Source organism: Rhinoderma darwinii, assembly GCF_050947455.1.
Source record: "Rhinoderma darwinii isolate aRhiDar2 chromosome 5 unlocalized genomic scaffold, aRhiDar2.hap1 SUPER_5_unloc_4, whole genome shotgun sequence".
Classification (NCBI taxonomy): Eukaryota; Metazoa; Chordata; class Amphibia; order Anura; family Rhinodermatidae; genus Rhinoderma; species Rhinoderma darwinii.
This window is the reverse complement of record NW_027461798.1, coordinates 199,405-226,884: the sequence shown is the minus strand read 5'-3', so window position 1 is coordinate 226,884 and position 27,480 is coordinate 199,405. Positions and strand designations below refer to the sequence as shown.

At 45.6% G+C, this 27,480-nt stretch overlaps 1 protein-coding gene across 1 annotated transcript in view; it reads right to left on the bottom strand.

Moving 5' to 3' along the window:
- Positions 1 to 13,486: 13,486 nt before the first annotated feature.
- Positions 13,487 to 27,480, bottom strand: part of LOC142692702 (armadillo repeat-containing protein 5-like) — a 31,280-nt gene continuing 17,286 nt past the window's right edge. Inside the window, exons 5-7 of the mRNA XM_075847601.1 lie at positions 24,026 to 24,639; positions 22,623 to 22,755; positions 13,487 to 14,467 (exon numbers count right to left, since the gene is read on the bottom strand). Coding sequence (XP_075703716.1) covers positions 13,705 to 14,467; positions 22,623 to 22,755; positions 24,026 to 24,639 — 1,510 coding nt within the window. The 3' untranslated portion in view covers positions 13,487 to 13,704. The remainder of the gene's footprint in view (positions 14,468 to 22,622; positions 22,756 to 24,025; positions 24,640 to 27,480) is intronic.

Below are 27,480 nucleotides of genomic sequence, written 5' to 3'. Positions count from 1 at the left end.
GAGAGCGCAGTATAAGAGAGAACAGAGCGCAGTATAAGAGAGAGTAGAGGAGAGCGCAGTATAAGAGAGAGTAGAGGAGAGCGCAGTATAAGAGAGTAGAGGAGAGCGCAGTATAAGAGAGAGGAGAGCGCAGTATAAGAGAGAGGAGAGGAGAGCGCAGTATAAGAGAGAGTAGAGGAGAGCGCAGTATAAGAGAGAGGAGAGCGCAGTATAAGAGAGAGTAGAGGAGAGCGAAGTATAAGAGAGAGTAGAGGAGAACGCAGTATAAGAGAGAGTAGAGGAGAGCGCAGTATAAGAGAGTAGAGGAGAGCGCAGTATAAGAGAGAGGAGAGCGCAGTATAAGAGAGAGTAGAGGAGAGCGCAGTATAAGAGAGAGGAGAGCGCAGTATAAGAGAGAGTAGAGGAGAGCGCAGTATAAGAGAGAGTAGAGGAGAGCGCAGTATAAGAGAATAGAGGAGAGCGCAGTATAAGAGAGAACAGAGGAGAGCGCAGTATAAGAGAGTAGAGGAGAGGGCAGTATAAGAGAGAGTAGAGGAGAGCGCAGTATAAGAGAGAGTAGAGGAGAGCGCAGTATAAGAGAGAGTAGAGGAGAGCGCAGTATAAGAGAGAACAGAGGAGAGCGCAGTATAAGAGAGTAGAGGAGAGCGCAGTATAAGAGAGAGTAGAGGAGAGCGCAGTATAAGAGAGAGTAGAGGAGAGCGCAGTATAAGAGAGAGTAGAGGAGAGCGCAGTATAAGAGAGAGGAGAGCGCAGTATAAGAGAGAGTAGAGGAGAGCGCAGTATAAGAGAGAGAGGAGAGCGCAGTATAATAGAGAGTAGAGGAGAGCGCAGTATAAGAGAGTGTAGAGGAGAGCGCAGTATAAGAGAGAGTAGAGGAGAGCGCAGTATAAGAGAGAGGAGAGCGCAGTATAAGAGAGAGTAGAGGAGAGCGCAGTATAAGAGAGAGTAGAGGAGAGCGCAGTATAAGAGAGAGTAGAGGAGAGCGCAGTATAAGAGAGAACAGAGCGCAGTATAAGAGAGAGTAGAGGAGAGCGCAGTATAAGAGAGAGGAGAGCGCAGTATAAGAGAGAGGAGAGGAGAGCGCAGTATAAGAGAGAGGAGAGGAGAGCGCAGTATAAGAGAGAGTAGAGGAGAGCGCAGTATAAGAGAGAACAGAGCGCAAGTATAAGAGAGAGTAGAGGAGAGCGCAGTATAAGAGAGAGTAGAGGAGAGCGCAGTATAAGAGAAAGTAGAGGAGAGCGCAGTATAAGAGAGAGGAGAGGAGAGCGCAGTATAAGAGAGAACAGAGCGCAGTATAAGAGAGAGTAGAGGAGAGCGCAGTATAAGAGAGTGTAGAGGAGAGCGCAGTATAAGAGAGAGTAGAGGAGAGCGCAGTATAAGAGAAAGTAGAGGAGAGCGCGGTAATAGAGAGAGTAGAGGAGAGCGCAGTATAAGAGAGAGTAGAGGAGAGCGCAGTATAAGAGAGAGTAGAGGAGAGCGCAGTATAAGAGAGAACAGAGCGCAGTATAAGAGAGAGTAGAGGAGAGCGCAGTATAAGAGAGAGTAGAGGAGAGCGCAGTATAAGAGAGTAGAGGAGAGCGCAGTATAAGAGAGAGGAGAGCGCAGTATAAGAGAGAGGAGAGGAGAGCGCAGTATAAGAGAGAGTAGAGGAGAGCGCAGTATAAGAGAGAGGAGAGCGCAGTATAAGAGAGAGTAGAGGAGAGCGAAGTATAAGAGAGAGTAGAGGAGAACGCAGTATAAGAGAGAGTAGAGGAGAGCGCAGTATAAGAGAGTAGAGGAGAGCGCAGTATAAGAGAGAGGAGAGCGCAGTATAAGAGAGAGTAGAGGAGAGCGCAGTATAAGAGAGAGGAGAGCGCAGTATAAGAGAGAGTAGAGGAGAGCGCAGTATAAGAGAGAGTAGAGGAGAGCGCAGTATAAGAGAATAGAGGAGAGCGCAGTATAAGAGAGAACAGAGGAGAGCGCAGTATAAGAGAGAGTAGAGGAGAGCGCAGTATAAGAGAGAGTAGAGGAGAGCGCAGTATAAGAGAGAGTAGAGGAGAGCGCAGTATAAGAGAGAGTAGAGGAGAGCGCAGTATAAGAGAGAGTAGAGGAGAGCGCAGTATAAGAGAGAACAGAGGAGAGCGCAGTATAAGAGAGTAGAGGAGAGCGCAGTATAAGAGAGAGTAGAGGAGAGCGCAGTATAAGAGAGAGTAGAGGAGAGCGCAGTATAAGAGAGAGGAGAGCGCAGTATAAGAGAGAGTAGAGGAGAGCGCAGTATAAGAGAGAGAGGAGAGCGCAGTATAAGAGAGAGTAGAGGAGAGCGCAGTATAAGAGAGTGTAGAGGAGAGCGCAGTATAAGAGAGAGTAGAGGAGAGCGCAGTATAAGAGAGAGGAGAGCGCAGTATAAGAGAGAGTAGAGGAGAGCGCAGTATAAGAGAGAGTAGAGGAGAGCGCAGTATAAGAGAGAGTAGAGGAGAGCGCAGTATAAGAGAGAACAGAGCGCAGTATAAGAGAGAGTAGAGGAGAGCGCAGTATAAGAGAGAGGAGAGCGCAGTATAAGAGAGAGGAGAGGAGAGCGCAGTATAAGAGAGAGGAGAGGAGAGCGCAGTATAAGAGAGAGTAGAGGAGAGCGCAGTATAAGAGAGAACAGAGCGCAGTATAAGAGAGAGTAGAGGAGAGCGCAGTATAAGAGAGAGTAGAGGAGAGCGCAGTATAAGAGAGAACAGAGGAGAGCGCAGTATAAGAGAGAGTAGAGGAGAGCGCAGTATAAGAGAGAGTAGAGGAGAGCGCAGTATAAGAGAGAACAGAGGAGAGCGCAGTATAAGAGAGAGTAGAGGAGAGCGCAGTATAAGAGAGAGTAGAGGAGAGCGCAGTATAAGAGAGAACAGAGGAGAGCGCAGTATAAGAGAGAGTAGAGGAGAGCGCAGTATAAGAGAGAACAGAGGAGAGCGCAGTATAAGAGAGAGTAGAGGAGAGCGCAGTATAAGAGAGAGGAGAGGAGAGCGCAGTGCAGACTAGATGACAGGGCGAGTGCGGCTTCCAGTGTGAATAGGATAAGAGTTTGCTGTGGAGAATAGGAGCGTTCTAGGGAAAAGAATTAGACAGCTGGCATAAGAGCATGGAGACATACTTGGGGTCGGGCTGTGGAGGAGAATGTGAGCGCGGAGATGAGGAATGGGGATGGAGCGCGGGTTTGGGAGGTTCTTTCTCGTCTCTTTTTCTCCTTTTATGGGTAACAGAAGTCTCTTCTATGGAGCAGAAATAAACATTGAGCAAAAGAGACAGCAGGAAAAGCATGTGGCGCTCTCCAATCCCACTAACCGGAACAAGCACTGTCACAAAGCTCATTGTATGTGCACCGTCTCTGGATGTCTCATTGTATGTGCAGTCTGTCTCTGGATGTCTCATTGTATGTGCAGTCTGTCTCTGGGTGTCTCAGTGTATGTGCAGTCTGTCTCATTGTATGTGCAGTCTGTCTCTGGGTGTCTCATTGTATGTGCAGTCTGTCTCTGGGTGTCTCATTGTATGTGCAGTCTGTCTCTGGGTGTCTCATTGTATGTGCAGTCTGTCTCTGGATGTCTCATTGTATGTGCTGTCTGTCTCATTGTATGTGCAGTCTGTCTCTGGGTGTCTCATTGTATGTGCAGTCTGTCTCTGGATGTCTCATTGTATGTGCAGTCTGTCTCTGGGTGTCTCATTGTATGTGCAGTCTGTCTCTGGGTGTCTCATTGTATGTGCAGTCTGTCTCTGGATGTCTCATTGTATGTGCAGTCTGTCTCTGGGTGTCTCATTGTATGTGCAGTCTGTCTCTGGATGTCTCATTGTATGTGCAGTCTGTCTCTGGATGTCTCATTGTATGTGCAGTCTGTCTCTGGATGTCTCATTGTATGTGCTGTCTGTCTCATTGTATGTGCAGTCTGTCTCTGGATGTCTCATTGTATGTGCAGTCTGTCTCTGGGTGTCTCATTGTATGTGCAGTCTGTCTCTGGATGTCTCATTGTATGTGCAGTCTGTCTCTGGATGTCTCATTGTATGTGCAGTCTGTCTCTGGGTGTCTCAGTGTATGTGCAGTCTGTCTCATTGTATGTGCAGTCTGTCTCATTGTATGTGCAGTCTGTCTCTGGGTGTCTCATTGTATGTGCAGTCTGTCTCTGGGTGTCTCATTGTATGTGCAGTCTGTCTCTGGGTGTCTCATTGTATGTGCAGTCTGTCTCTGGGTGTCTCATTGTATGTGCAGTCTGTCTCTGGATGTCACTCATTGTATGTGCAGTCTGTCTCTGGATGTCTCATTGTATGTGCTGTCTGTCTCATTGTATGTGCAGTCTGTCTCTGGATGTCTCATTGTATGTGCAGTCTGTCTCTGGGTGTCTCATTGTATGTGCAGTCTGTCTCTGGGTGTCTCATTGTATGTGCAGTCTGTCTCTGGGTGTCTCATTGTATGTGCAGTCTGTCTCTGGATGTCTCATTGTATGTGCAGTCTGTCTCTGGGTGTTTCATTGTATGTGCTGTCTGTCTCATTGTATGTGCAGTCTGTCTCTGGGTGTCTCAGTGTATGTGCAGTCTGTCTCTGGATGTCTCATTGTATGTGCAGTCTGTCTCTGGATGTCTCATTGTATGTGCAGTCTGTCTCTGGGTGTCTCATTGTATGTGCAGTCTGTCTCTGGGTGTCTCATTGTATGTGCAGTCTGTCTCTGGGTGTTTCATTGTATGTGCAGTCTGTCTCTGGATGTCTCATTGTATGTGCAGTCTGTCTCTGGGTGTCTCATTGTATGTGCAGTCTGTCTCTGGATGTCTCATTGTATGTGCAGTCTGTCTCTGGATGTATCATTGTATGTGCACCGTCTCTGGGAGTCTCATTGTATGTGCAGTCTGTCTCTGGGTGTCTCATTGTATGTGCAGTCTGTCTCTGGGTGTCTCATTGTATGTGCAGTCTGTCTCTGGATGTCTCATTGTATGTGCAGTCTGTGTCTGGATGTCTCATTGTATGTGCAGTCTGTCTCATTGTATGTGCAGTCTGTCTCTGGGTGTCTCATTGTATGTGCAGTCTGTCTCATTGTATGTGCAGTCTGTCTCTGGATGTCACATTGTATGTGCAGTCTGTCTCTGGATGTCTCATTGTATGTGCAGTCTGTCTCTGGGTGTCTCATTGTATGTGCAGTCTGTCTCTGGGTGTCTCATTGTATGTGCAGTCTGTCTCTGGATGTCTCATTGTATGTGCAGTCTGTCTCTGGATGTCTCATTGTATGTGCAGTCTGTCTCTGGGTGTCTCAGTGTATGTGCAGTCTGTCTCATTGTATGTGCAGTCTGTCTCATCGTATGTGCAGTCTGTCTCTGGGTGTCTCATTGTATGTGCAGTCTGTCTCTGGGTGTCTCATTGTATGTGCAGTCTGTCTCCGAGTGTCTCAGTGTATGTGCAGTCTGTCTCTGGGTGTCTCATTGTATGTGCAGTCTGTCTCTGGGTGTCTCAGTGTATGTGCAGTCTGTCTCTGGGTGTCTCATTGTATGTGCAGTCTGTCTCTGGGTGTCTCAGTGTATGTGCAGTCTGTCTCTGGGTGTCTCAGTGTATGTGCAGTCTGTCTCTGGGTGTCTCAGTGTATGTGCAGTCTGTCTCTGGGTGTCTCAGTGTATGTGCAGTCTGTCTCTGGGTGTCTCAGTGTATGTGCAGTCTGTCTCTGGGTGTCTCATTGTATGTGCAGTCTGTCTCTGGATGTCTCATTTTATGTGCAGTCTGTCTCTGGGTGTCTCATTGTATGTGCAGTCTGTCTCTGGATGTCTCATTGTATGTGCAGTCTGTCTCTGGATGTCTCATTGTATGTGCAGTCTGTCTCTGGGTGTCTCATTGTATGCGCAGTCTGTCTCTGGATGTCTCATTGTATGTGCAGTCTGTCTCTGGGTGTCTCAGTGTATGTGCAGTCTGTCTCTGGGTGTCTCAGTGTATGTGCAGTCTGTCTCTGGGTGTCTCATTGTATGTGCAGTCTGTCTCTGGGTGTCTCAGTGTATGTGGTCTGTCTTGGACTGTCTCTTTTCCTGTATTGCTTTTCCTCAGTGTCATTTCATTTCCTCATTTCTCATCTCTGGAAACAATTTCCTGTCACTTCACAGAGAAGGAAGGAGAAGGGGCTGCAGATAAGGGGCTGTTCATGTGTCCGTCCCGGTCAGTTCTCCTCCAGCTGTTACAGAAAGTCCGGAGGGAGACGGATGTAGAGCGGATCTGTGCAGGAGCCAAAAATAAAAACGTTACCTGCCCGGCTCCCCGGGAGCTCCAGCGACGTATCCGATTTCATGTATTGTTCGCAAGTTCAGCGCCGGGTTCTGCCGCATCCACCATCCAGCAGCACCCGGTCCAAACATGTAACACTAGACACACACACACAACACCCCAAACATGTAACACTAGACACACACAACACCCCAAACATGTAACACAACACACACAACATCCCAAACATGTAACACTACACACACACACACAAACACCCCAAACATGTGCCACCACACACACACACACACACACCACCCCAAACATGTAACACAACACAACACTACACACACAACATCCCAAACATGTAACACTACACACACACATCCCAAACATGTACCACCACACACACACAACACCCCCTAAACTTGTACCACCACACACATCCCAAACATGTACCACCACACACACACATCACACCTTCTCTACATGTAACACTATATACACACATCACACCCCCTCTACATGTAACACTATACACACATCACACCTTCTCTACATGTAACACTATATACACACACATCACACCTCCTCTACATGTAACACTATATACACACACACACATCACACCTCCTCTACATGTAACACTATACACACATCACACCTCCTCTACATGTAACAATATATATACACATCACACCTCCTCTACATGTAACACTATATACACACACATCACACCTCCTCTACATGTAACACTATACACACACACATCACACCTCCTCTACATGTAACACTATACACACATCACACCTCCTCTACATGTAACACTATACACACATCACACCTCCTCTACATGTAACACTATATACACACACATCACACCTCCTCTACATGTAACACTATATACACACACACACATCACACCTCCTCTACATGTAACACTATATACACACATCACACCTCCTCTACATGTAACACTATACACACATCACACCTTCTCTACATGTAACACTATATACACACACATCACACCTCCTCTACATGTAACACTATATACACACACATCACACCTCCTCTACATGTAATACTATACACACATCACACCTCCTCTACATGTAACACTATATACACACATCACACCTCCTCTACATGTAACACTATATACACACATCACACCTCCTCTACATGTAACACTATATACACACATCACACCTCCTCTACATGTAACACTATATACACATCACACCTCCTCTACATGTAACACTATACAAACATCACACCTCCTCTACATGTAACACTATATACACACACATCACATCTCCTCTACATGTAACACTATACACACATCACACCTCCTCTACATGTAACACTATATACACATCACACCTTCTCTACATGTAACACTATACACACACATCACACCTCCTCTACATGTAACACTATACACACACATCACACCTTCTCTACATGTAACACTATACACACACATCACACCTCCTCTACATGTAACATTATATACACATCACACCCCCTCTACATGTAACACTATACACACACATCACACCCCCTCTACATGTAACACTATATACACACATCACACCCCCTCTACATGTAACACTATATACACACACATCACACCTCCTCTACATGTAATACTATATACACATCACACCTTCTCTACATGTAACACTATATACACACATCACACCTCCTCTACATGTAACACTATATACACACATCACACCTCCTCTACATGTAACACTATATACACACACACACACATCACACCTTCTCTACATGTAACACTATATACACACATCACACCCCCTCTACATGTAACACTATATACACACATCACACCCCCTCTACATGTAACACTATATACACACACATCACACCTCCTCTACATGTAATACTATATACACATCACACCTTCTCTACATGTAACACTATACACACACACATCACACCTCCTCTACATGTAACACTATACACACACACATCACACCTCCTCTACATGTAACACTATACACACATCACACCTCCTCTACATGTAACAATATATATACACATCACACCTCCTCTACATGTAACACTATATACACACACATCACACCTCCTCTACATGTAACACTATACACACACACATCACACCTCCTCTACATGTAACACTATACACACATCACACCTCCTCTACATGTAACACTATACACACATCACACCTCCTCTACATGTAACACTATATACACACACATCACACCTCCTCTACATGTAACACTATACACACACATCACACCTCCTCTACATGTAACACTATACACACATCACACCTCCTCTACATGTAACACTATACACACATCACACCTCCTCAACATGTAACACTATATACACACACATCACACCTTCTCTACATGTAACACTATATACACACACATCACACCTCCTCTACATGTAACACTATATACACACATCACACCTCCTCTACATGTAACACTATACACACATCACACCTCCTCTACATGTAACACTATATACACACACATCACACCTTCTCTACATGTAACACTATATACACACACACACATCACACCTCCTCTACATGTAACAATATATATACACATCACACCTCCTCTACATGTAACACTATATACACACACATCACACCTCCTCTACATGTAACACTATACACACACACATCACACCTCCTCTACATGTAACACTATACACACATCACACCTCCTCTACATGTAACACTATACACACATCACACCTCCTCTACATGTAACACTATATACACACACATCACACCTCCTCTACATGTAACACTATACACACACATCACACCTCCTCTACATGTAACACTATACACACATCACACCTCCTCTACATGTAACACTATACACACATCACACCTCCTCAACATGTAACACTATATACACACACATCACACCTTCTCTACATGTAACACTATATACACACACATCACACCTCCTCTACATGTAACACTATATACACACATCACACCTCCTCTACATAGTTACATAGTTAGCACGGCTGAAAAAAGACACATGTCCACCAAGTTCAACCAAGGGAAGGGAAAAGGAGAAGGAAAAATTTCTACACATAGGAGCTAATATTTTTTTGTTCTAGGAAATTATCTAACCCTTTTTTAAACCCATCTACTGTCCCTGCTGTGACGGCTCCTGCGGTGTCTCCTGTCCCTGCTGTGACGGCTCCTGCGGTGTCTACTGTCCCTGCTGTGACGGCTCCTGCGGTGTCTCCTGTCCCTGCTGTGACGGCTCCTGCGGTGTCTCCTGTCCCTGCTGTGACGGCTCCTGCGGTGTCTCCTGTCCCTGCTGTGACGGCTCCTGCGGTGTCTACTGTCCCTGCTGTGACGGCTCCTGCGGTGTCTCCTGTCCCTGCTGTGACCAGCTCCTGCGGTGTCTACTGTCCCTGCTGTGACGGCTCCTGCGGTGTCTCCTGTCCCTGCTGTGACCAGCTCCTGCGGTGGCTATTCCATAAATTCACCGTTCTCACTGTAAAGAAGCCTTGTCGCCTCTGCAGGTTGAACCTTTTTTTCTCCAGACGGAGGGAGTGCCCCCTTGTTTTTTGAGGGGGTTTTACATGGAACAGGATTTCACCATATTTTTTGTATGTGCCCTTAATATATTTATATAAGTTAATCATGTCCCCCCTTAGTCGTCTTTTTTCAAGGCTAAATAGGTTTAATTCTTTCAATCTTTCCTCATAACTTAAATTCTCCATGCCCCTTATTAGCTTCGTTGCTCTTCTTTGTATTTTTTCCAACTCCAGGGCATCCTTTCTATGAACTGGAGCCCAGAACTGAACTGCATATTCTAGATGAGGCCTCACTAATGCTTTGTAAAGTGGTAATATTACATCTCTGTCCCGCGAGTCCATGCCTCTTTTAATACACGACAATATCCTGCTGGCCTTTGAAGCAGCTGATTGACACTGCATGCTGTTATTGAGTTTATGATTTACAAGAACACCCAGATCCTTCTCAACAAGTGAATCCGCCAGTGTAGCGCCCCCTAGGACATATGATGCATGCAGATTATTACACCCAGATCCTTCTCAACAAGTGAATCCGCCAGTGTAGCGCCCCCTAGGACATATGATGCTGCAGGTTTTTCGTACCCAGATGCATAACTTTACATTTATCTACATTAAACTTCATCTGCCAAGTGGACGCCCAAACACTTAGTTTGTTTAAATCTGCCTGTAATTCATGAACATCTTCCATAGACTGAACTATATTGCATAGCTTGGTGTCATCTGCAAAAATAGAAATAGTGCTATTAATCCCATCCTCTATATCATTAATAAATAAGGTGAATAATAGTGGTCCCAGCACTGAACCCTGGGGTACACCACTTATAACCGGTGACCATTCAGAGAAGGAATCATTGACCACAACCCTCTGGATACGGTCCTTGAGCCAATTCTCAATCCAATTACAAACTATATTTTCTAAACCTATAGTCCTTAATTTACCCATTAGGCGTCTATGGGGGACAGTGTCAAATGCCTTTGCAAAGTCCAAAAACACTAAATCCACAGCGGCCCCTCTGTCTAGACTTCTGCTCACCTCTCATATAAACAGATTAGGTTAGTTTGACAACTTCTGTCCTTAGTAAAACCGTGCTGGCTGTCACTTATAATACTATTTATTGTCACATAATCCTGTATATAGTCCCTCAATAGCCCCTCAAACATTTTCCCCACGATGGATGTTAAGCTTACTGGTCTATAATTACCCGGGGAAGACCTAGAGCCCTTTTTGAAAATAGGCACCACATTTGCCCTGCGCCAGTCCCTTGGCACTATACCAGTCACTAGAGATTCTCTGAATATTATGAAAAGGGGGACAGAAATAACTGAACTAAGCTCTTTAAGAATTCTAGGGTGTAACCCATCTGGTCCCGGGGCCTTGTGCACATTTATTTTATTTAATTTAGCTTGGACCATCTCTACATTCATCCAATTCAGTATATCAACTGATATATTAACAGCACTGGCAGCGGCTACATCAGCTCCTCAGCACTGGCACCGGCTACATCAGCTCCTCAGCACTGGCAGCGGCTACATCAGCTCCTCAGCACTGGCACCGGCTACATCAGCTCCTCAGCACTGGCACCGGCTACATCAGCTCCACAGCACTGGCACCGGCTACATCAGCTCCTCAGCACTGGCACTGGCTACATCAGCTCCTCAGCACTGGCACCGGCTACATCAGCTCCTCAGCACTGGCACCGGCTACATCAGCTCCTCAGCACTGGCACCGGCTACATCAGCTGCTCAGCACTGGCCCCGGCTACATCAGCTCCTCAGCACTGGCACCGGCTACATCAGCTGCTCTTTCTTCTGTTGTATATACAGAGCTAAAGAACCCATTTAGTAACTCTGCCTTCTCTTGATCCCCTGTGATCAACTCCCCATTACCATTATCTAGGGGTCCTACATGTTCAGACCTTGGCTTTTTTGCATTTATATGCTTGAAGAATTTTTTAGGATTTGTTTTACTATCCCTGGCCACCTGCCTTTCATTTTGTATTTTTGCTAATTTTATTACATTTTTACAGATTTTATTAAGCTCTTTATATTTTACAAAGGCTACAGCTGTACCCTCAGATTTGTATTTTTTAAATGCCCTTTTTTTGTCATGTATTGCCCCTTTCACAGAAGGTGTAAGCCATGTGGGGTTTAATTTGAGTCGTTTATACTTATTACCTGTAGGAATAAATTTTGCACTATAATAACTCAAAGTAGATGTGAAAATCTCCCATTTATCATTTGTCCCATTATTAGACATTAGTTCTTCCCAGTCTATATCCTGAATTGCCGCCTCATCCTGGGGAAATTGGCTTTCTTAAAATTAAATGTTTTTGCCCTCCCAGCCTGCGTTTGTTTTTTACAGTATAGGTAAAATGTAACTATATTATGATCACTGTTACCGAGGTTTTCACGAACATTGACATTCCCAACAAGATCTGCATTATTAGAAATGACCAGATCCAACAGAGCTTCACCTCTAGTCGGGTCTTCCACAAACTGGCCCATAAAATTTTCCTGCAACAGGTTGAGGAAATGTCTCCCCTTTGCAGTTGAAGCCGAACCATGACACCAATTAATATCCCGGAAATTAAAATCTCCCATTATCACTACAGTACCCGCCTGTGCAGCCCGCTCCATCTGTTTATATAGCTGAACTTCCATCTCCTCAGTTATATTGGGGGGTCTATAGATTACACCAAAAGTAATTTTTTCAGTGTTTACCTCCCTTTCTAGTTCCACCCATGTAACACTATATACACACACACACACATCACACCTCCTCTACATGTAACACTATATACACACACATCACACCTCCTCTACATGTAACACTATATACACACACATCACACCTCCTCTACATGTAACACTATACACACACATCACACCTCCTCTACATGTAACACTATATACACACCACACCTTCTCTACATGTAACACTATATACACACATCACACCTCCTCTACATGTAATACTATACACACACATCACACCTCCTCTACATGTAACACTATACACACACATCACACCTCCTCTACATGTAACACTATACACACACATCACACCTCCTCTACATGTAACACTATACACACACATCACACCTCCTCTACATGTAACACTATACACACACATCACACCTCCTCTACATGTAACACTATACACACACATCACACCTCCTCTACATGTAACACTATATACACACACATCACACCTCCTCTACATGTAACACTATATACACACACATCACACCTCCTCTACATGTAACACTATATACACACACATCACACCTCCTCTACATGTAACACTATACACACACATCACACCTCCTCTACATGTAACACTATATACACACCACACCTTCTCTACATGTAACACTATATACACACATCACACCTCCTCTACATGTAATACTATACACACACATCACACCTCCTCTACATGTAACACTATACACACACATCACACCTCCTCTACATGTAACACTATACACACACATCACACCTCCTCTACATGTAACACTATACACACACATCACACCTCCTCTACATGTAACACTATACACACACATCACACCTCCTCTACATGTAACACTATACACACACATCACACCTCCTCTACATGTAACACTATATATACACACACATCACACCTCCTCTACATGCAAGTCAAAAAGTCGCCCAATCCTTCCTTTTCCGTGTTGGCAGCATTTATGAGTAAATACAGGCCGGCAATGTATACGGTATAACTTTATTTTACACCCAATATGGGCTGCGCTGGCAACTTCTAGACTGTTGTCACATTTGCTGTAGGAAGTCGCCAAATGATATCGTACACCGTAGGGCAGATAAAGGGAAGGAGCAGAGCGCGTGGAGAGGTAGGTAAGCTGGAAAGGACTTTCCTTTCAGTCAGGCCAAGGCACGATGTAGAAGAAAAAAAAGAAAAGAAGTCAATTTCTATCTTGAGCGAGGTCTTCTAGGAGCCGGGAAAGCCGCTGCTTGTCGTGAGCTCGGTTACACAGCTGGAGGAGGGCATGCGCACGCTTCTGAGGGGGATGAGGCCTTCTCAGGAGGTAAGAGCAGCAGTTTCTTCTGAGCGTAGCACTTTCATACATCTCTGCAAAGCTGTAGACAGAGGGCAGACTCTCAAGGGTTAACAGACAGTCTCGCACTGCACTTTCCAGCACACTCTGCAGACCAGGTAACAGAAATCTGCCAGCAGCTACCAACGTGAACGCCAGCGGAGACTGGGCCAGCTCTAATCCCGACACAGCTCTCAGTCCCTGCAAAGTAGGACACAGGGACTCCTGGGAGCAGCCATGGAGGTAGTGGAGCAATGGCAGGAAGGCAGAAGATGGAACCTCCCGCACATGGACCTCCCGCTGCTGCGCTTCAGCATAGCCACCTTGCAGCATAGCTCTGAACACGTCACATTTACTGGAAACCACCACTCTACTCCCCACGACACGGTCTCCTCCATCCAAGACAAATACCACATCTCCATGGCCCTGAGAAAGGAGCTCCAGGTAAGGGCACTTTGGGGAGGCTAATGAAGGGGATACAGCAGGTTCCGAGCAATCCTCAGGGGTTATTAAAGAGGAAAGACATTCGGAGGCGTGGAAAAAGTAAACTGGATCCACAGAAAGCATCAAGGTTTCCAAAACTAACTGAAGAGCTCCATCAAACAATTGCTGCCGGTGAGGAGAATGTTTCCTAGAATATAGAAGAGAGGTGGGACAATGGTTAGAAGACATCAGGATGGCGGCAGAAGATCGGCCGGACATGAAGTCCACTCAGCGCCTGCATTAAAAACACAATGGAAGTCAAATAAATAATGTCAACAAATTAACAAGACTGACCCCATAACCGGTTAAGGAATGAGCCTTGAAAGTCCTAGAACATTCTATTGTAGTAAGAACACCCCAGTTAGGACATAATCGCACATCCAAGTGCCGGAAGGGGTCTAAATTGTCATTTTAGCCCTAACCCTGAAAGTGGTTTTTCCTTATTGTCCTTGGCAGCCCACATGGGATTATGTTCCCGACCTAGGACAGAACATACTAGTTAGGAGTTAACAATATAGGACACGTCTCCTTTACTATAAAACACCCCATTACACCACAATCTGATTCTTTTTTTTGCGGTCCCAATAGGACATAGGTGGTCGGACGGAGGGCGAGCCCTATCCAGCTCGGTAAGCAGCAGGTTTTAAATTTCAGTTATTTTAATGTTCTCTAGTAATTTTTCGCTCTTTTTTTACCCAGGAGTGCTCCATCCCAGCTGAGGGTGTCCCACCAGTTTTTGTATTAGTTCCATGAACCCGGTGGAGTGTTTCTACCAGACTTGTGGGCATCGAGGATCAAAAAGAACATCTATTAGTCACCAGGGGTGTCTGGTGAGGTTCCTGAAACTGGATCATCTGTGGGGCGGCAGGAAGAAGGCATTCGTCTGTGCTGCATCTGCGGTTGCCAGGAAAAAAAACAACTTTTCTAATATAGCACCTGCGTGACTTCCGGATGTCCAACTTACCTACGGAGTCTAGAGAGGGAGCTTCCAAGAGGAAGTCCAGACACCGGCTCTGCAGGAGGAACAGCCAGAGGACACTCTGCAGCGGCAGAGTGTGCTGGTTTTTATGAATCAAGGGCCAGCTTAATGGAGACTTAGAGATGTTGCTGTCGCTAGTGACCATTCCTCTAGATCCTTGGCTTCTGGCCAGGACCCATCGATCTCTGAGGAGGATAGGTCTGGATAGAAACTGGCTACAAAATCTCTGCATCTTCTGGGTCAGACAGTGAGGCTGAAGATAACTTTCTGTTTAGGAAGGAGCAGATGTCGGAGCTAATGAAGTCAGTTAAGGCCTCAGTGGAGGTGAAGAATCAAGATTTTCCTAAAGAAGGGAGGAAGTCCCGGTTCTACTTTGAAAAGAAAAAAAGACTTCACCTTTCTTATAGGGAGCCTGTTTTAGAATATTTTAGCCTGTGTCCACTGGTCAGTACCAGATAAGAAGCAAGACCGTGGGGTCAAATTTAAATCACTGTATAGGATTGACGAGAAGAGTCTGGAAAGCGGCATTTCCCTGCTAGGGTTGACTCCGCTGTAGCCAGGCTCTTTATGAAGTCTGTTTTCCTGCAGAAGATGCTTCTCTCATGAAGAAGAACCGTTTATGCTTGTACTGCGCTCTGTGCCTAGATCTGTCAGGATTTGGTGAACAAGTTAGAAGTTACTCCCAGAGACGAGATTCTAATGTCGATAGACAATGTGAAGACTATGGCTGATTTTTTTGTGTGATGTCCCGCTGGACGAACCTCATCTATTATCAAAGCAGATGGGCCTCTCAAATTTGGGCAAACAGGCTATTTGTCTCAAGTCCTGGAACGGGGATATGGCGTCCTAGAAACACTTTTGTTCCCAGCCTGGTTTTCTGTTTGGTGATCAACTGACGAATGCCTTAAAATCGCTTAATGAGAAGAAGTTCCATTTCTTCCAGTACAGCACAAACATTTAGATCTTCTCCCCCCAAAAGAAAAAGCTTTTTTCGTCTCTTTGGCAGGCAAGATCCTACTGGAAGAAAGACGTTGGAAAGTGACAAGGGTCGCAAAAAGCCCACAACTGCTAATGCAAAGTCTGATTTGTAACGCTAGTGTCATGAACAAACACACAGTAAACAGTGCGGTCACTGTTCTTCCCAAACCTCTGTCCCTACCTACTTGTGCGACCCAACCTAAAACGAAGGCGCACAACAGGGCCGCGTTCCCTATACTGGTACAAGTGAAACTGACAGATAAGACAGAGACAGTACGAAATAACAAAGGGTCTATGGGAAGTACACGGAGGGATAGGCAGGGCAATTGCGCCGCGGACAAGTCTGGGCGCAAAAGGCGGAGTCAGGCAGGCAGGGTCAAACTGGGAGAGTGCGGAAAAAAATCAAAAGTCAGAAGGCAAAGAAAAGTCAGGTGTCCAGCCGGGGTCAGGGGTCACAAGAAGTAAAAAAGGAAGTCGGTCAGGGGAGTCTGAAACAAGGGAAAGCACCAGGCAAGGAAACTCTAATTACAGACAAGGCCAACTACCCCCAGGCTGAACCAAATAAGGAGAGGGCGGGAGCTCAGGAACATCAGCCAGGCTATGATTGGCCGGACTCTCCTGAGCTCCTATTGGCTGCAGACTGCCTCAGTAACTCTCGATGTCCTGGAGACCGAGGGAGCCACAGGCAGAGAGTACATGACAGCTAGGTTGTGGTGTCCCTGGGTTAGGGCAAGGCTGAGACATTTCTTGCACATTTGGTAGACTTCTACTTCAGATGCATGGGTATTGAACATTATCCGTGTTAGTTACTCCCTAGTTCCCTCCAGAAAGTTTTATGAACCCTACAAGCCCTTACATTGCTAGATTACTGGAAACATTTTGGATAAAGCAGGTCTTAGAGTACAGAAGAGGTTACTACTCTCTGGTGTTCCTAGTGCCAAAACCGGACAATAATTGGAGACTCATCATAGACCTGAGAGGCCTCCACCTGTGTCTCCAGAAGAAATTCAAGATAGAGACTACCAGGTATGCCACTGCCTTGCTTTCCAAGTTGGATCTCAAGGATGCCTACCTGCACATACTGTTCCTCTCAGAAAAAGGTATTTTCTAATAAATCGCTTATTTTCAACATGGTAACATAGATAATCTTCGGGGCTCCAAACGTTTTTAAAAAAAGATCTGAGTGGTACTGGCAGCTGTTCTACGTCTGGAGGGCATATGTCTTCAGAACGTCTGCTAAATTAGATTATGGTTGTCGTCAAGTGCTTATAAGATCACGGGTTGATCATCAAATTGGGAGAAGTCCCTGCTCTCTCCGAGTGTGTAGCTGAAGTAGGTTTCATGCAGCGGGACACTCCTGCACGATTTATCTTCCACCAGAGACAGAGTGTGCTATCCATCAAGGGGTTCTGTCAATCCTGTAAAGCCATAACATCACCAGCAATGAAGATCTTGGGACTTCTCATCACTTCTATAGAGGCAGTTTATTGGGCCAAGGCCCATCTAAGACCTTGACTAGAAGAGATCCTACAGGCTTGGAACAGAGATCAGGTGGGTCTTGCCAAGATGTTTGTTTTGACTCTCAAGACGATGTTCGCCTTGAGGTGGTGGTTGAAAAAGGAGAATCTTCAGTTAGGGTTATCATTTGCTCGTAAACTATAGGCGATTTTAACCACTGATGATTCCAGCTGAGTTTGGGGTGCTCCCCCATTCAAGATGCCTGGGTTCAAGATATGTGGTCTTGCAAGGACAGCAGTAGAGAGATGAGGGCTGTGAGATTTATGCACATTTTCAGAACAGGTTGAGGAACGCCCACGTCAAGATTCAAATCAGACAACCTTGTGACGTCTTCTACTTCAACAAGCAGGGGGCATCAGGTGTAAGTTCCTGGAGACGGTGTGCAAGGATTATGGCTTGGGTGGGATGTCATCTAGCCGGCCTTTCAGCTGTCTCTATCAGGGGCTGTGAGAATATTTCTGCGGATCTGCTCAGCAGGAGGAACCTCAGGCCCATTACTGGTGGAGAAGTGGGGCAAGCCGGCATTAGATCCGATAGCGACTGCTCCAACAAAAAGCTCCCAAGATTCTGTGCTTTAAGCAAATCAGGCAACCCAGTTGCCCTGAATGCATTTTCCCTCTCCTGGAAAGGGAAGTCCCTGTACTTCTTTCCACCTCTGCCATTGATTTACAGATGCCTCGAGAAGTTTAGCCAAGACAAGGCCCGCGTCCTGGCAATAATTTTGGCCCAGGAGGCCTTGCAAGAGCTTTCCAATATTGGCAGCTTCACCTCAGGGAGGATTCAATCCTTTAAGCAGAATTTCGGCACTCAGATTGAAAGAGACTTCACCTGACGGAATGGACGTTGACAGGTTAACTATAACGAATCAGGGACTCTCTCAAAATGTTACAAAGACCCTTTTGTCCTCCCGCAGAAACTCGACTTGTAAGGTCTAGAGCATTTCTTCTATCTGATGCACAAAACACGATCTGTCCCTATTCAGACCTCAGAACTTCTGGATTTCCTTCAAGAGGACTTTCAGTCCGTCTTAGAGGGCAATACTCTGCGCCTTCACTTTGCTGCTATAAATGCTTGACTGGAATTCAAATTATGAAAGAATCAGCTTAGAAGACCCTTCTATAGAAGGAACTAAAATTCTTAGACAAACATCAGAGCTCCTCATCCTGTGTGGGGTCTCGCAGTTGTTTGGAGGGGTCGGTCTTCTGATCCGTTTGAACCTCTGTAAGAAGTGGACTTTATGTTCCTCTCCTGGAAAGTCTTGCTGTTGGTGGCGGTTGTTTCTGCCGTCCTTTTTTAAGATCCTCAGACTGTATTTGATTGAATACGGTACAATCTTTTCTTCCTAAAATTTTGTCAGGTGCTAATTTAATCTAAGATTTTCTTACCTTCCCTTTGAATCGCAGACGGCGGTAGGAGTAAATTCCCCAGTCCGCTAGATATTATAGGGCAGTCTGCATTTACTTGTACATAACCAAAGATTTTAAACAGACTGAAAGACTGTTCCTTTAGTTTTTGGGTGCCAGAAGAGGACGAGCTGCTGGTAAGGCCTCCTTAGCCAGGTGGTCCGCACTGCCAGATCCACTGTGGCCTCTTGGACGGAGCTTGGTGAATTAGTACCCTTAGACGGCATCTTGGGCCTCAGTACACACCTGCCTGAGCTGCCACCGGCTGAATATCCCTTTCTTCTAGCGTTCAGCTTTCGGCACCACAGTTTTCAATAAGGCGTTGCGTCTTAGATATGAAGTCCCATGGGTGATGCCAAGAAAAAGAAGATGAATATTTACTTACCTTCCTTTTCTTTTCCTTGAGTAAGAGGCAGACAAGGTAGTCATCCCAATAAACATTTTCAGCGGTTATGGCGAGGTCTATTTCACAGATGGTGGTTTAATGGGGGGTTTATAGTAAAGGAGTGTGTCCTAGATTGTTAACTCTTTGCTTGCTGCTTCGTAGTATTTTAGGTGAGAAAATGTTCCTCTTAATCTTACTAGTTGAATTTGTTTTGTTTTTTTCTACATAAAAGTATTCATTGTTTTTTTTATTTGTGGTTTTTACTTTTTAGAATTGTATCATTTCGTTGTTTAAAAATAATAATAATAATTAGTCCAATAAGGGGGCTTACTTTGAAACTTTTTTTTTTAAGCTATATTTTTTCATATTATAATATACCCTAACAGGCACTTATACTAGACAGTGAAGGTTAGACCATCAATGTTAAGGTCTCGGAGAACCGTGGCATTTAGTCATGTTTAGTTCTCAGCAGAGATGATAGATGTGCGGGGGGGGGGGGGGAAACGGGGACAAATCTTGTGACGAGAGACAAATACATAGGTTTGCTTAGCAGAAGTGAAAGTATTTTTAAAGTTGTATGTTGTGAAGTCTTCCTTGGAGTGTGATTTCTACCATCAGACCTCAGGTACCCTGGAGAATGGTCGGTTTGTTGTCAGATTGGCGTGCCATGTTTGCGTATTGATGTGTCGAGCACTTGTGTGTGAAGGGCGACACAATTGAGAACTGAAGTTATTGTGTAGAAACAGGGGCGGCTTCTGCATCACGAATTCAGGCCATAGTAGAACAGAGTCGGAGAGTGATATATATATATATATATACACACACACACACACACACACACACACACACACACACACACACGTCACATTATAACCAGCTCCTACTTTCGCCGTCAGCGTGTAGCCCATGGTGGATGTGATGTGTTGTGGGCTTGGTTGGTATATAAGGTGTGCTATAGTCTGATCACGTCACTCGTTGTCGTCATGGGTAAAAGTGGCGATTTATCAGAGTTGTAATAATGGCGGATTATTGGCTTTCGGGCCAGGGGTGGTGGTATTTCTCACACGGCGCAGTTTGTGGACTGTTCGCTGTGGTGACAGTGTCTCGTGAGTGGACAAATGGCGCAATTAGGAATAACCGACATGGAAACTGCGGAGCACCACGTGCCATTGATGTGAGAGGTGAACGTCGGCTATGAAGGTGCGTGAGAGACAAACGACACGCTACAGTAGAGCAGCTCACCGTGAAAATCTCCAGGGGGCTACCAGACGTGTGCCTAAAACATCAGCGAACCTACTGCATATGGGGCTCCGGAGAAGATGGATGTCACTGCTCCTATGTAACATGGTGCAGAGCAAAAGAGGCCTCAATGTGCACGGCAGTATCGGAATTGGACCACTGATGATTGGTAAAGGGTTGTCTTCTCCGATGGATGATTGGTAAAGGGTTGTCTTCTCCGATGGATGAATGGTAAAGGGTCGTCTTCTCCGATGGTTGATTGGTAAAGGGTTGTCTTCTCCGATGGATGAATGGTAAAGGGTTGTCTTCTCCGATGGATGATTGGTAAAGGGTTGTCTTCTCTGATGGATGATTGGTAAAGGGTTGTCTTCATTGATGGATGATTGGTAGAGGGTTGTCTTCACCGATGGATGATTGGTAAAGGGTTGTCTTCTCCGATGGATGATTGGTAAAGGGTTGTCTTCTCCGATGGATGAATGGTAAAGGGTTGTCTTCTCTGATGGATGATTGGTAAAGGGTTGTCTTCTCTGATGGATGATTGGTAGAGGGTTGTCTTCACTGATGGATGATTGGTAAAGGGTTGTCTTCACTGATGGATGATTGGTAGAGGGTTGTCTTCACTGATGGATGATTGGTAGAGGGTGGTCTTCTCTGATGGATGATTGGCAGAGGGTTGTCTTCTCCGATGAGTTATGTTTTCTGCTTCATGGAACGGATGGACGTTGGCGCGTCAGGTGAGAAACATCCGAGAACAAACACCCTGCAACCATTGCTGCAAGAACACAAGACGGTGGCGGCAGCGTTATGGTCGGGGGAGGTTTTCATGACCTTCTCTGGGCCACTCATCCACGTGGAAGGCTCTGAAGTGATCTGGGTATGAATACACCGTTGCAGATCACGTCCTCCCCCATACATGCTGATGGTCTTCCCTGGCCCCCTAATTCACCAGACTTCAACCCAATTCAGCATCTGTGGAACCTTGATAGTCTTGTTGGTTCTATGGCTCCTCCCCCACACACCCTCCAGCAAATGTGGGATGTACGGAGACAACCGACCCAGCGTCCTCACTCCTATTTCTTTATAGATTGTAAGCTCTTGTGATCAGTGTCCTCACTCCTCCTCTCCTCATAGATTGTAAGCTCTTGTGATCAGCGTCCTCACTCCTCTTTTCCTCATAGATTGTAAGCTCTTGTGATCAGCGTCCTCACTCCTCTCCTCATAGATTGTAAGCTCTTGTGATCAGGGTCCTCACTCCTCCTCTCCTCATAGATTGTAAGCTCTTGTGATCAGTGTCCTCACTCCTCTCCTCATAGATTGTAAGCTCTTGTGATCAGCGTCCTCACTCCTCTCCTCATAGATTGTAAGCTCTTGTGATCAGGGTCCTCACTCCTCCTCTCCTCATAGATTGTAAGCTCTTGTGATCAGTGTCCTCACTCCTCTCCTCATAGATTGTAAGCTCTTGTGATCAGTGTCCTCACTCCTCTCCTCATAGATTGTAAGCTCTTGTGATCAGCGTCCTCACTGCTCTTGTGTCACTATGTAACGTCTGATATTGTCTGTAAACAATGTTGTGGAATATGTTGGCGAGATATAAAGATTATTATTATTCTCCACCTGAAGCTTCTGCTGTGACGGCTCCAGATATTTCAGGATTCCTGTTTTCGAGTGTATAACTAGTTCTCTACTGGTGCTCTAGTTATGCCCGACTGACATTCAAGTCACCCCTGGAACAAGTGCGCAAACATGTCTGACAAAGTAAATGAGGCGGTTACACACGGGGGAATTAGTTTGATGCGTTTACCTGTAAATAAAGGGCAGGCAGAGAGCGCACTGCTGCCTCTCCCCCGGGGATCCAGATATCAGCAGGTGGGTAATGATCCCAACCCCAAAGGGCGACTCAGCTTGAATACGAAGATTACGGAGGAGCGCGTGACCTGCAAAGAAGGAAAACGTGTCACTAGGAGAAGCTCCTTCACATGGGATCTGGGCTCAGTGGATTTCACGGTTGTATTTCTGGGTCTGTATAATCGTGGGCTATTAATGACCTGCTCAGTCCCAGCATGGAAACGATCAAACACTGGAATAACGGCCGCGCAGAGACACCACCCGCTTATAAAGACCGTCAGTGCATAGACAGACACGTCCACCATGGAAGCTGAAGGGCATGTGGGACCTGGAGCGCACGACGGACTGCCGGAGGCCGCAAACCATCTTTAGTTTTTACATTTTCGTTTCTTCCTCCCCTCATTCCAAAAGCCAGAACTTTCTTTTTTTTTACTTTTCAGTCGACATCAGCTGCATGTCGTAGATTGTGGAGAACCTTTCACCTCCCCATACGGGTGCAGCGGAGTGCTCAGCCAAGTAACACGCCCCGGTGACTGTGCAGGGGGTTATTTATATATCACGCACCAAATAGAACGGCACCGATATCTAAATAACGAAGGGAGGTAGAAAAAAAGTGAAAAGTGCCCCAGGGTTTGTGCAGCCCCCCCCCCCCCATTACATGCTGCCCCGGTATGGGGAGGTGAAAGGTTCTCTTTATTGTACCACATAATGCACTGGAAACTGAAAAATGAAAATTATTTTGTACAATAAAATTGATTGGTTTTTTTAAAATAATTTTTGGAGTTCCCTCGAGGACTTGAAGAAATGATGGTTTGATTGCTGGTAGAATAGACAAATACTTATACATTTCAGGGTAAGTTACTTTAACCGCCTCCTATGAGTGTTCTGCCACGAAGGACAACTATAATGAATGGTCTGTAGCGCGGTACGTGGCGGTCTCCTCCAGCCCCGTAGACATTGGCAGCGCACATGAGCGGAAAGATGGCAGACCCGCGACCGCTTCTATACATGTGTCATTATTGACTGCAGCATCTAAGGGGTTGAACGAGTGGGAACGTAATCTATGATCCTGCTTATTGGTGTGAAGTGCAGGCTGCAGCATGCACGGACACTCGCATCTTACGGATCCGGCTATGCCAGGGAGGCTGCTCCACACTTTCCCTCCCGGCTTCAGCCGTGTATATACAGCGAGTATCAGGAAGTGGTGAACAGCACAGAGCTCGAAATCCCCTGGAAAGAAAGGGAATTAGAGCAGAAGAAATCGACCTGGTCTACACTTCATATTCTCACGCTCCACATACTAAACATAGTTCTGAGAGATTACAAGACGACCTTCCTGCACCAATTTGACATTCTTACCAAGTTCTTTTGCCCTCTCCGGGTGCCGGACCCGATGCTCTTGGTCTCCATCTGGTGACTCATTTAGGAGTAATATGGTTCTAAGGGTGCAGATACTTCCTGTCCTAATAAATGCTTCCAGACAAGAAGGGTCACAGGTCAGACGCTGCAGCAGCCTCGCAGCACGACTTGAAGGCTGTGAGTGACTAGTGACATAAGCCAAAAGACCCTGCAATACTGGACGAGACACCAACCAAGAGCTGGGATCAGACAATTGCGAAAAGCGAGACAGAAGAAGCAGAACTGGAAACTCTGGACCCCAAACTTCAGATGGAGGAGATCTTGGCCCCAATGGCCACTGTGATCCCAGGATTTCTTGCATGGGGTACTGACATGGTGTAGGAGAAAAGGGAGTGGAGCAGCGCTGGCGGCAGGTCAGAGACACTGGCGACCTCTTCTCTAGTCCGGGGAGATTAAGAGTTTTCTCCTGTGAAGAAGTCAAAGTGCTGAGGGCATCAGGAGAGGTTCTGTTACTAGATTCTCCAGCCGGGACATCTCTGTTCTCTCTCTCCAGGAACCAATCTGAGGGAAGTTCATCCAAGCTGCTAATGTAACCCTCAGCCAAGAGCCAATACCTGGAAGAAAGAGACAACACAGGTCAATCTAGAGACTGATGGATCCCACGTGTAGACCAGTAATGATATACAAGACACGTGGAGGAACACACAATATACTGTACAATCTAGAGAGCGATGGATCCCACGTGTAGACCAGTAATGATATAGAAGACACGTGGAGGAACACACAATATACTGTACAATCTAGAGAGCGATGGATCCCACGTGTAGACCAGTAATGATATAGAAGACACGTGGAGGAACACACAATATACTGTACAATCTAGAGAGCGATGGATCCCACGTGTAGACCAGTAATGATACAGAAGACACGAGGAGGAACACACAATATACTGTACAATCTAGAGAGCGATGGATCCCACGTGTAGACCAGTAATGATACAGAAGACACGAGGAGGAACACACAATATACTGTACAATCTAGAGAGCGATGGATCCCACGTGTAGACCAGTAATGATACAGAAGACACGTGGAGGAACACACAATATACTGTACAATCTAGAGAGCGATGGATCCCACGTGTAGACCAGTAATGATACAGAAGACACGTGGAGGAACACACAATATACTGTACAATCTAGAGAGCGATGGACCCCACGTGTAGACCAGTAATGATACAGAAGACACGTGGAGGAACACACAATATACTGTACAATCTAGAGAGCGATGGATCCCACGTGTAGACCAGTAAGGATACAGAAGACACGCGGAGGAACATACAATATACTGTACAATCTAGAGAGCGATGGATCCCACGTGTAGACCAGTAATGATATAGAAGACACGCGGAGGAACACACAATATACTGTACAATCTAGAGAGCGATGGACCCCACGTGTAGACCAGTAATGATACAGAAGACACGTGGAGGAACACACAATATACTGTACAACCTAGAGACTGATGGATCCCACGTGTAGACCAGTAATGATACAGAAGACACGTGGAGGAACACACAATATACTGTACAATCTAGAGAGCGATGGATCCCACGTGTAGACCAGTAATGATACAGAAGACACGTGGAGGAACATACAATATACTGTACAACCTAGAGAGCGATGGATCCCACGTGTAGACCAGTAATGATACAGAAGACACATGGAGGAACACACAATATACTGTACAATCTAGAGAGCGATGGATCCCACGTGTAGACCAGTAATGATATAGAAGACACGGAGGAACACACAATATACTGTACAATCTAGAGAGCGATTGATCCCACGTGTAGACCAGTAATGATATACAAGACACGTGGAGGAACACACAATATACTGTACAATCTAGAGAGCGATGGACCCCACGTGTAGACCAGTAATGATATACAAGACACGCGGAGGAACATACAATATATTGTACAATCTAGAGAGCGATGGATCCCACGTGTAGACCAGTAATGATACAGAAGACACGAGGAGGAACACACAATATACTGTACAATCTAGAGAGCGATGGATCCCACGTGTAGACCAGTAATGATACAGAAGACACGTGGAGGAACATACAATATACTGTACAACCTAGAGAGCGATGGATCCCACGTGTAGACCAGTAATGATATAGAAGACACGTGGAGGAACACACAATATACTGTACAATCTAGAGAGCGATGGATCCCACGTGTAGACCAGTAATGATATAGAAGACACGTGGAGGAACACACAATATACTGTACAATCTAGAGAGCGATGGATCCCACGTGTAGACCAGTAATGATATACAAGACACGTGGAGGAACACACAATATACTGTACAATCTAGAGAGCGATGGATCCCACGTGTAGACCAGTAATGATACAGAAGACACGAGGAGGAACACACAATATACTGTACAATCTAGAGAGCGATGGATCCCACGTGTAGACCAGTAATGATACAGAAGACACGTGGAGGAACACACAATATACTGTACAATCTAGAGAGCGATGGATCCCACGTGTAGACCAGTAATGATACAGAAGACACGTGGAGGAACACACAATATACTGTACAATCTAGAGAGCGATGGATCCCACGTGTAGACCAGTAATGATATAGAAGACACGCGGAGGAACACACAATATACTGTACAATCTAGAGAGCGATGGATCCCACGTGTAGACCAGTAATGATACAGAAGACACGTGGAGGAACACACAATATACTGTACAATCTAGAGAGCGATGGATCCCACGTGTAGACCAGTAATGATACAGAAGACACGAGGAGGAACACACAATATACTGTACAATCTAGAGAGCGATGGATCCCACGTGTAGACCAGTAATGATATAGAAGACACGTGGAGGAACACACAATATACTGTACAATCTAGAGAGCGATGGATCCCACGTGTAGACCAGTAATGATATACAAGACACGTGGAGGAACACACAATATACTGTACAATCTAGAGAGCGATGGATCCCACGTGTAGACCAGTAATGATACAGAAGACACGAGGAGGAACACACAATATACTGTACAATCTAGAGAGCGATGGATCCCACGTGTAGACCAGTAATGATACAGAAGACACGTGGAGGAACACACAATATACTGTACAATCTAGAGAGCGATGGATCCCACGTGTAGACCAGTAATGATACAGAAGACACGTGGAGGAACACACAATATACTGTACAATCTAGAGAGCGATGGATCCCACGTGTAGACCAGTAATGATATAGAAGACACGCGGAGGAACACACAATATACTGTACAATCTAGAGAGCGATGGATCCCACGTGTAGACCAGTAATGATATAGAAGACACGCGGAGGAACACACAATATACTGTACAATCTAGAGAGCGATGGATCCCACGTGTAGACCAGTAATGATACAGAAGACAC